Source organism: Nyctereutes procyonoides, unplaced genomic scaffold, assembly GCF_905146905.1.
Source record: "Nyctereutes procyonoides isolate TBG_1078 unplaced genomic scaffold, NYPRO_anot_genome, whole genome shotgun sequence".
In the NCBI taxonomy this organism is placed as follows: Eukaryota; Metazoa; Chordata; class Mammalia; order Carnivora; family Canidae; genus Nyctereutes; species Nyctereutes procyonoides.
In genome coordinates this window covers 34,934,875-34,945,836 of record NW_026575126.1, presented here as the reverse complement: position 1 = coordinate 34,945,836, position 10,962 = coordinate 34,934,875, and the positions used below count along the sequence as shown (strand labels likewise).

General features: G+C 38.3%; 1 protein-coding gene across 5 annotated transcripts in view; it reads right to left on the bottom strand.

Moving 5' to 3' along the window:
- Nucleotides 1-215: 215 nt before the first annotated feature.
- The window catches only part of GPSM2 (G protein signaling modulator 2), a 49,465-nt gene continuing 38,718 nt past the window's right edge, over nt 216-10,962 (bottom strand). For all 5 annotated transcript variants that reach the window (XM_055339292.1, XM_055339288.1, XM_055339289.1 and 2 more), the window contains 3 exons: nt 10,047-10,206; nt 8,812-9,029; nt 216-996 (listed from right to left, as the gene is read on the bottom strand). In XM_055339292.1, the coding sequence (XP_055195267.1) occupies nt 769-996; nt 8,812-9,029; nt 10,047-10,206 (606 nt within the window). In that variant the 3' untranslated portion in view covers nt 216-768. The remainder of the gene's footprint in view (nt 997-8,811; nt 9,030-10,046; nt 10,207-10,962) is intronic.

Below are 10,962 nucleotides of genomic sequence, written 5' to 3'. Positions count from 1 at the left end.
TGCCTAGGAGGAGGGGAAGGCTTAATGATGACTGAGGACAACCTCCATCTTCCATAATTAAATTTTGCGTTTTCATCTGTTTTCTATTTTCATGGCCTAGGTTCTTGATACAACTACATGAGTTTTGAGGTTGTGGTGTTTTTTTGACATTAGGTCTTAAAAAATTTAACAGCAGTATTTTGATATAGTTCTAAGCCACACACCCTTTAAAAATAAAAGGCCCAAAACATGCTAGAAGTTTATTTAAGAGTTGTTATAAATGGCTCTGATCTAGTAACATTGAAAATACGACTTTCTTAGCAGAAAAAAAAAATCTAGATTTTTAATAAGATTTTTTTTTTTTACACATTGGGCAAGTATGTTACTTTTACTAAACAGCATAATTTCTCACTACCTTCATAGTTCAGTATTAAAAACGCCCTTGTCCATTAAGATTTTAAAGAATTAGCATGAGGATTAAACTCTAGATTCATTTACCTTCCTACTTTTCAAGCACTAGGTAAAGGAATCTAACAAGTTGCCAAAGAACACAATCCTGAGCCTTAACCACAAAAGTTGATGAAGCACCTTTGATCAGACCCCTCCACCCCAAAACAAGTCTGTGTCCAGAGGAATGTTAATACACTATTAAAGATTAAATATTTACATCATTCTAGAGCATGTTAAGCTGTATTACAGTGCTATAATTTCTCGATTTAAGGAAACATAAATTGAATTTCTTTGCCGTGTTCTGAAAGGCAGATCGTTTTTAAATAACTAGTGGTTTGCTTATTTTTTCCCCGTATTTTTAAATTCCAACAAAGCTTTACTTTGCAAAAGGTCCTTCAGTCCAAATTCAGTGTCTCTGTTTTGATCTCTTTGTAAAAGAACTCTCTGTTCATCCATTCTTTTCGCCTGAGAACGTAAAATCAAGCTAAAAAAGTCCTCATCTGGTACTGTTGGTCCCTTTGTAGTGGCAGGTGGTGGAGCACATCTTTGATCATCTAATCTGGACCCCTGAAAAGAGATTAAAACACAAATTCTGTGTTTATGTTTGTCAACCCAATAAAAACTTTTTTCACCTCATCTCTGAAATGTAATCTTTAGACCTGAAACCTAATAAATCTTTTCCAGGACTTCTATAATCAGAATATAGCAAGTATTATGGAGAAGTAGAACTTCACGGCTTTGGTAAAAAATACAAACACTTAACAGTGTACAGTCTGGTGGAGTAGCTCCAGAGCGGGAATCCACTAGCTGATCTTCAAGTGTCCACTCCTGCTGGGTGCTGTGCACTGACCGGCCTTGGCATTTAACGCCACAGCCCTGTTACCCTCACAGGCAGCTGCTCACTGGCCTCTGTGTGAGCAACTCCCTGCCGCGCCACACACACACACACACACACACACACACACACACACACCTCCGTGCTTCATTTCTCCTTTCATGGTGAGTTCATTTCATCCTCCAATTTGTCCAACTTGGGCGCTTGCGGCCCTAGACCACTTCCGGTCTTCATTCTTTACCTCTGCCTTCTCTGTAAGTTCCCATGGTTCCAGGCCAAAGTTGGTCATTTTCAATAATTGCACTGCCTTTACAATCATGATTTCAAACATCTCATGGTGACCACCACCTCCAATTTTCCAGATCAGGCTAGAGAGTAATCCCCTAGGAAATTTTTTTTTTAATTGTGGTAAAATAAAGTCTAACACTTTAACCATTTTTAAGTGTACAGTTCAGTGTTAAGAACATTCATCCTGCTGGGCGGTCATCACCATCCATATCCAGAACATGTTCATCTTGTAAAACTACAACCATAAACCTAGTAGCTCCCATTCTCCCCTCTCCAGCCCCTGGCAACCATCATTCCACTTTGTATGACTCCGACTACTCTACCTCCTGTGAGTGGAACTGTACGGTATTTGTCCCCCTGTGACTGCCTACTTCTCAGCATAACATCTTCAGGGTTCACCCGTGTTGTGACTTTTGTCAGAATTCACCTCATTTTTAAGGCTGAAAAATACTCCATTAGGTATGTGGGCCACATTTTGTCCATCTGCCAGTGGGCACCTGGTTGCCTCTACCTTTTGGCTATTTGTGAATAATGCTGCTTGTACATGGGTGTACAAATACCTGTCCATATCCGGGATTTCAACTGTTTTGGGTATATACCCAGACACGAGATTGTTAGATCAGGTGGTATTTCTATTTTTGAGGAACCACATACTGTTTTTCATAGCAACTCCACCATTTTCTGTTCTCACCTACAGTGCAGGACAGTTCCAGTTCCACATCCTCACCGATGTGCTTGTTTTGTCGTTAATGGTAGCTTCCTAATGGGTGTGAGGTAGTATTTCATTGTAGTTTTGATTCCCATTTCTCTAATTTGTGATGTTGTGCATCCCTTCTTGTGATTATTGGTCATTTGTACATCTTCTTTGGAGAAATGTCTGTTTGGATTCTTTGGTGGTGGTGGGGATGGGGGGGAGAGGCACAGAGAGAACCTTAGGCAGGCTCCACACCAGCACAGAGCCCAACACAGGGCTCAATCTCATGATCCTGAGATCATGACCTGATTCGAAATCAAGAACTGACTCTTGATGCCTAACCGACTGGGCCACTCAGGTGCCTCTTGCCCATTTTTGAAATAGGTTTTTTGGTAGTTACATTTTAGAATTCTTTATTCTCGGGGATCCCTGGGTGGCTCAGCAGTTTAGAGCCTGCCTTTGGCTCAGGGAGCCATCCTGGAGTCCCGGGATCGAGTCCTACGTCAGGCTCCTGGCATGGAGTCTGCTTCTCCCTCTGCCTGTGTCTGTCTATCAGAAATAAATAAATCTTAAAAAAAAATTAAAAAGCCCTTTAGAATTCTCTATTCTCAATTAATCCTTTATTGGTTTTATGATGTGCAAATGCTTTCTGTGAGTTGCCTTTTTACTTTTGTAAAAGTGTCATCTGATGTACAAAAGTTTAAAAATTTCAGGGGCATCTGGGTGGCTCAGTTGATTAGTTGTCTGCCTTCGGCTCAGGTCATGATGTCCTGTGATCAAGCCCTGCATCGGGCTCCCTGCTCCAAGGGGAGCCTGCTTCCCTCTCCCTCTGCCTGTCACTCCCCCTGCTTATGCTTTCCTTGTGTCAAAAGTTCTACATTTTCATGACATCCAGGTTTGTCTATTTCTTCTTTTGTTGCCTGTGCCTTTGGTGTCATAACTAAGAAATCACTGCCAAATCAAAAATCTTGAAGCTTCCCTTTATGTTTTCTACAAGTCTTAGCTCTTACATTTGGGTCTTTGATCCATTCTGAATCAGTTTTTATATATGGTGTTAGGTAAGGGTCCAGCCTCAGTCTTTTGCATGTAGATACTTTTCCCAGAATCATTTATTGATGAGACCCCTTTCCCCATTTAATAGTCTTGACACACTTGCTGAAAATCATTCAAGGATTTATTTCTGGGCTCTCCTTCCTATTGGTCTCTCTGTATGTCTATCATTATGCCAGAACCATAACTGTTTGACTACTGTAGCTTTGTAGTAAAATTTGAAATCAGGAAGTGTGAGGCCTCCACCTTTGTTCTGCTTGCTCAAGACTGTTTCAGTTACTTGGGTTCCCCTGAGATTCCACAGAAATTTCAAGATGGAATTTTCTGTTTCTGTAAAAAAAACCTTACTTACATTTGGATAAGGAGTGCATTAAATGTATAGATTATACTCTGGGTGGTTACTGGCATTTTAAGAATAATAAATCTTCTAATTCATGAACATGAGATTCTTTTCCATTTTATTTATGAGGTTTCATTCTTTCAGAAATTGTAGTTTTCATTGTTCAATTCTTTCACCTCCCTGGCTAAGTTCATTCTGGAGTAGCTCATTCTTTTTGATGCTATTTTAAGAATAATTGTTTTCTTAATTTCCTTTTTAGTCTGTTCATTGTTAGTGTATGGAAACACAACTGATTTTTGGATATTAATTTTGTATTCCTGTTATTTTGTTGAATTTCTTGGTTTTACAGGGATTTTGTTTTTGTTTTGTTTTTTTTTTTTGGTGAAATCTTTACGGTTTTCTATATAGAAGACTGTCATTTCTGAATGATTTTACGTTTTCCTTTCCAATCTAGATGCTTTTCTTTTTTTTTTTTTTTTGCCTAATTGCTCTGCTAGAAGTTCCAGTATTACATTGAATAGAGGTAGCAAAAATGAGCTCCTTGTCTTGTTCCTGATCTGAGAGAAAAGCTTTTGCCTTTTACCACTGAGTATGATGGCAGCTGTAATTCATAAATGATTTTAAAACACTTTATTTATTTGAGAGGCAGCATGCACACATAGGGCAAGAGGGAGAGGGACAAGCAGACTGAGCCAAGCACAGAGCTCCACCCACACAGCGCTCAATTTCATAATCCTGAGTTGAATTCAAGAGCTGGACACCCAACCAACTGAGCCATCCAGGTACCCCCCCCCAAAATGACTTTTATAATGGTGTGATAGTTTCTTACTATTCCTAATTTGTTGAGTGTTTTTAACAAGAAAATGTGTTGAATTTTGTCAAATGCTTTTCCACATCAATTTAGATTATTTTTTTTTAATTTTTATTTATTTATGATAGTCACACAGAGAGAGAGAGAGAGAGAGAGAGAGAGAGAGAGAGAGAGAGAGGCAGAGACACAGGCAGAGGGAGAAGCAGGCTCCATGCACCGGGAGCCCGACGTGGGATTCGATCCTGGGTCTCCAGGATCGCGCCCTGGGCCAAAGACCGGCGCTAAACCACTGCGCCACCCAGGGATCCCATCAATTTAGATTATTGAGGTTTTTTTCACTTTCTATTAATGTGATGTATGTAACAGACTGACTGATTTTCCCCTATGTTGAACCATCCTTGCATTTCAGGAACAAATTACACTTGGGCATGGTGTATAATCGTTTTACTGGATTCTGTTTGCTAGTATTTTATTGATGACTTTTGCATCTATATTCAAAATGGATATGGCCACATAGTTTTCTTGTAGTGTTTTGTTTGGCTTTGGCATCATGGCAATAATGACCTCATAGAAGGATTTCAGAATAGGAAGCATTCCTAATTCCTCTCTTCAGTTATCTGGAAAAGTATGAGGACTGGTGTTACCTCTTTAAATGTTTGGTAGAATTCACCAGTGAAGCCATCAGAACCAGGGCTTTTCTCTGTCAGGAGGTTTTTTATTACCGATATAATCTTGCAGATTATGGGTCTATTTTCTATTCATGATTTAGTGTTGGTTGATTTTGTGTTTCTAGTTATTTAAGTCCATTTCATATGGGTTATCCAACTTGTTGGCACGTAATCATTCATAGTATTATCCTAAAATTCTTTTTATTTCTGTAGAATAAGAGTAATGTCCCCTCTTTTGTTCTAATTTTAGTAATTTGAGCTTGCCCTTTTCCTTCCTCTAGTTAAATGTTTACCAGTTGTATTCAATGTTTACCAGTTGTTAAACTTTTCAAATAACCAGGTTTAAGGTTTTATTTTTTTTCTATTTTTCTGTTCTCTGTTTCCTTCCTTGTGCTAACTTTAGATTTAGTTCGTTCTTTTTCTAGCCCCTTAAGGTCTAAAGCTTTAGGCTGTTGATTTGAGATCTTTCTTATTGTAAACATTTACAGCTATAAAATTCCTAAGTACTACCTTCACTGCATCCCAGAGTTTTGGAATATTGTGTTTTCATTTTCATCAGTCTCTAGGTATTTTTTTAATTCCCCTTGTGATTTTTCTCTGCCCATTGGTTAATTCCCACAAATTTGTGAATTCTCCATTTTTTCTTCTGTTATTGCTTCTAACTTCATCCTGTTATGGTCAGAGAAGATACTCTATATTATATCTATCTTTTAAAATTTTGAGACTTCTTTTGTGGCCTAACATCTGAGCTATCCTGGAGAATATTCCATATGCACTTGAGAAGAATGTATGTTCTGGGGATGCCTGAGTGGCTCAGTGGTTGAGCATCTGCCTTTGGCTCAGGGTGTGATCCTAGGGTCCTGGTCTCAAGTCCCACATTGAGCTCTCCTGGAGGGAGTCTGCTTCTCCCTCTGCCTGTGTCTCTGCCTGCTCTCTGTGTCTCTCATGAATAACTAAAATCTTAAAAAAAAAAAAAAGAGAGAGAAAAAAAAGTATGTTCTATAAGAACTAGCTGGTTTATTGTGTTGTTCATTTTATCATCTGCCTGGCTGTCCTACTTATTATTGAGAGAGGGTGCTCCAACTATTTTTGTAGAAATGTTCACTTCTCCCTTTAACGCTGTCAGTTTTTGCTTCATTTATATCTATCTGATGGTCTGTAATTAGTTATGGGTCTTTAGAATTTTTTAAAAACCCATGGGATCACTGTCACTTTTCACTTCTAAACCTTTCATTTCCTTACTTCCCTTCTTAGATGCAGCCTAGATTTCAAGTCCCTTATTAAAATCATTCCCTGGCATGTGTTTCTCTCTCCCTCCATCCTATTCTGTCAAAATCCTGACCTTGATTAAATCTCTGTATCCTTAAGTAACTGGTTATGCCTCGAGAAAATACACCACTGTACTGACCTGTCTTACTTCAGTGACAGTGAATTTCAAATGAGTCCTCAGGGTAGCTCAATAATCCTATTACTTTTCCCTGGTCAATATGCTTTCAGTTTCTCAAAGTAACTTCTTCAAAATCACAATGCTTCAACCCCAATCTCCAATTATGTCCCTACTTCTTACTTTGCTAAGAAAATAAAAACAACCAGAGAGAAGTCCTATCTACACCTACCTCTAAATTTGTAAATATATATATTCTGCTTTCCTTCTCACCTGCACAAAAACTTCAATTATCCCATACTCTGCTGCATCACTGGTTCTTCCCTCTACTTGATCATTTACATCAAGAGACATGCAGTATTAACTCCCAAAATAAGGAAAAAAAAAAAAAACCCACCTCTATCCTATGTTTACTATTTCCCCCTTTACACTTTCCATATTTTCAACCTCCTCAATCCTGTGTCCCCATCATGTCCCTAAAACAGTGTCTTTCAAAATGACTAATAATCTGCATGTTGCCAAATCTAGAAGATCAGCCATCATCTTAGTTGGCTTCTTAGCAGTGTTTGACAGAGGTGAACATTCCTTAAAACACTTTGCCATATAAAGGAGTAGGGTATCTAGGGGTGTTGGTGGTTAAGGAAGATGTTCCAGGACTGGCATGTGAACAGAGATATGAATGAGGTGAAACAGCCATGTGAATATTTAGTGAAAGCATTCCTCCAGGCTGATGGCTGCTTTGCTGGCTTATCTTCCTCTATTCCGTTCAATTTTGTAATGCCCAGAGCTTAGTCTTCGTGTTTCCTTATCTATTCTTTAGATACTATCTTCCCAAAGTTTTAATACCAGCTATATACCAAAATATATCCCTATTTCAACTGCTATTTATCATCTCTCCTAACACCATTACACTAGTCAAAGTCACCAGTATCTTTTCCCTGAATTACCCATGTTGGTTTTCTTTCTTTTCTTTTTTTTTCTTTTTTCAAGATTTTATTTATTTATGAAAGACACAGAGAGAGAAGCACAGACACAGGCAGAAGCAGAGACACAGAGAAGCAGGCTCCACACAGGAAGCCCAATGTGGGACCCGATCCCAGAACTCCAGGATCATGCCTCAAGCCAAAGGCAGATGCTCAACCACTGAGCCACCCAGGTATCCCCCCATACTGGTTTTCTAGCTGGTTTTCCTACTAACTCTTTGGCACTTCACATACTTTCAGCAGTAGCTGGAATGATCTTCCAGACCCTCCAATGTCTTACTATCACATTTGGGATACAAGACCTCATCATAGCCTGTAAGATCTAGGCTGGTTCTTTCTCCATCCTCATCTCCTACTGCTCTCCCTTACCCTTTATTCACTCCACACCAGTCATACTGGCAACCTTGCCACTCCTTGAACCTGCTAAGCTTTTATAGCCAAGAAGAGACTTGCTGTGTCTGCATGGAATGCTTCCACTAAATATTCACATGGCTGTTTTGCCTCATTCAGATCTCTGTTCACATGGAACATCTTCCCTAACCACCACCACCACTAGATACCTTACTCCTTTATGTGGCTTTAATTTTCTTTATAGCAAGTATCAGTGTCTGACATATAATATCTATACATATGTACAGACTTATTTACTGTCTCTCCTAAAGGATCGTAAAATGTAGGCTCCTTTAAAGGCCAAGTATGTGTCTCAAATGTCTAGACTAGTGCCAAGAACACAGTGTACACTCAATAATTTTCTGTTGAATGAATGAGAGGTAGGTAGTATGTATGTGTCATTATGTCATTACCTCATCTTTTTATGAATGAGAAAACACACAGAATCAGGGTCAGACAGAGGAAATGTCTCTTTAGTGAAAATAAGGATTATTTTTCTGGTTCTATTCAAGCCATTTGAGATATTCCTTAACCATTTTGGCAAATAATTATTAAAATAACTAAAAATGAAAGCTATCTTGGTATGTGCATTTCTCCTAAAGCAGTCTAGAAAGGGCTCCCGCTAGACTCTCACCATTAATCACTGGCTCTTCCTGATACTCTCTCCTACCATTTATAAAAGAGGGTGTCTTTTCTAGGTCTCCTTCCCTACCTTTCCTAGTTTCCTCTCCACCACAGCTCAGAGAGTCATCAGCAACATCTCATCTTGCCTCACCACCCAAAATGATACAAAGAAACTACCATAGGAATCTAAAGAGTCTGAATGGTAAGTGTGTCCCTAATACAAAATAAGCCCTTCCCAGATTAGAATTATAATACTGCCAAAACTCTCAACAGTATCTGAGCCATACACAGAATGACAAAAATATGCATACATACTTGACATTTTACAAGGATGTCAAAGAAATCTTCATCAGGCTCTTTGTTGTCATTAGTCATCAGGTGGCCAAGTACAGACTTATTGTTGTTTTGTGTCAGACGAAGCCCTGGCAAATTACTGAAACTGGCCCTTTGGTCATCAAGACGGCGGCTCTGTGAGCTGGCAAGAAGGTCTAAAAACTCATCCGTGTTGGGGGACACCATGGAAACAGATGGTGCTATGAATAGGAAAAAAATCCGTAACATCACAAAAATATTTAAGCATATTTTTAATATACATATAGTTCCTTTCAGCCTTGTTCAGTCCCAACATCCACTCTGTCCCCCTGCTTTAGCTTTGTCACTGAGAGTCACTGATACACTGGGGCCTGATGATATGGGCAGGTAGGGAAGAACAAATCCCAGAGTACTTCAGATGATTCACTTAAAGGTTATTCAGATTAGACTACATTTCTTTTTATCTATGTCCACTCAAAATATAACTTTACAAGGGGTGCCTGGGTGGCTCAGTCAGTTAGGTGTTCAACTCTTGATCGCAGCTCAGGTCTTGATCTTCTGGTCGTGAGTTTGAGCCCTGTGTTGGGCTCCATGCTGGGCATGGAGCCTACTGCCCCCAAAAAAGATAACTTTACAAGATCTGGGGCTAGATTTCAGAAGGTAATACATTGTCTTATATCATTTCTCCCGTGAGGATGAATGAGACAGTCTTTATTCTATGTCCTGGATAGGAACCATTTAGCTAACTAAGAGTTAAGTCCTGGTCTATGGCAGAGGAAGTCTTTTGGTAGCTGAAGTAGAAAATTTTAAGTAACCCTTCTAAGGCTCAGGCAGGCCTTAGCTTCCACCTTAGTCATAGGTTTCTCCTCAGTCTGTCTTGGCTTTTTAAAAATCCAGATAGGAAGCATTTGTGATTTACACAGAATTATAAGATATGTATAACTTAAATTTTTCCCTTTACTATTTTTACTTTTAAAGTTAGATTTTTTTCCCAGTCCCAAAGACTCTAAGGAGACAGTATGTTAGTTGGTAGAAAGTGCACTGAACTAAAATACAGATAAACCTAGGGGAACTGAAACAAAACTTTGTTCTGAACTGAAGAAATACCAGCATTTCAGATACACCTGAGTTCAGGTTCATTTACTGTACTTGCACTGAAGAAAACTGAACTCTCAGAAAGAAATCACACGAATATCAAAGGAAACTATTAAAATTGGGGGAGAAGCACAATTACTCACTTTTAAGCATCACTCTAGGGGGAGTGGAAGATGCTGCATTTGAAGCTGGCCCACAGCTCTGTTCTTGTAAGCAGCACCTCTGATCATCCATCCGATTGCTCTGAAATCGGCTTACCAGGTCAAAGAACCCTTCATCTCCAATAGTATCTGTACTGACTTTCTGAAATATTGAGAGAAAAATCTTAATATTCCAGCATTATCATCACATCATCAATGGAGCAAAATCATGATACATATGCAAAAGGTAAAGGATGAAGATTAAAAATAAAAATTGACATTTTCATTATAAAGATTTCAAGATGGCAACCTTGATAATAAAGTTATTTCAATCCAACTAATAAAAAGCATTTCTCGTTATATTTTATTTATTCTAGTTATGTATTTTAGTTTTTAATCCTTGTAATTTCTAAGGCTAAAGAAATGTACCTCAGACTCTGGGGAACTACTTCAGATACTAAAAGATTTATATAAATATTAGTGATCCTAGGCTCAAAGTTCAGTTCTAAGATTCTACAAAAGAATTTAAAAGTAAATTAATCTAAGAACTTAAAACTAACAAAGCATAGCGATTTTCCAAGGTCCTTTATTATATTTAAAGATTTGAAGCTCTTTAAAAAACATAAACCTCATATAAATAAATATTTAGGGCAGAAGGAAACCAGTCATACTTTACTTGGAAGCTTCAAAGCTTAAAATGACAGATGCAATGTTTAATAAAAAATATTTTGCTTTTCATAATGATATAAGTATTATGGTAGAAGTACATTTATATAAAAAATTATAGGCTTCAGGAGATGGGCAAAACTAATCCTTTAGGGAAACTGTGATATTTGAATTGGCTCCTGAAGAATGAATTCACATTTACAGGTATATGCTTCATACTGATTAATATGCGATGCTAAAAGTTTGTAGTGTT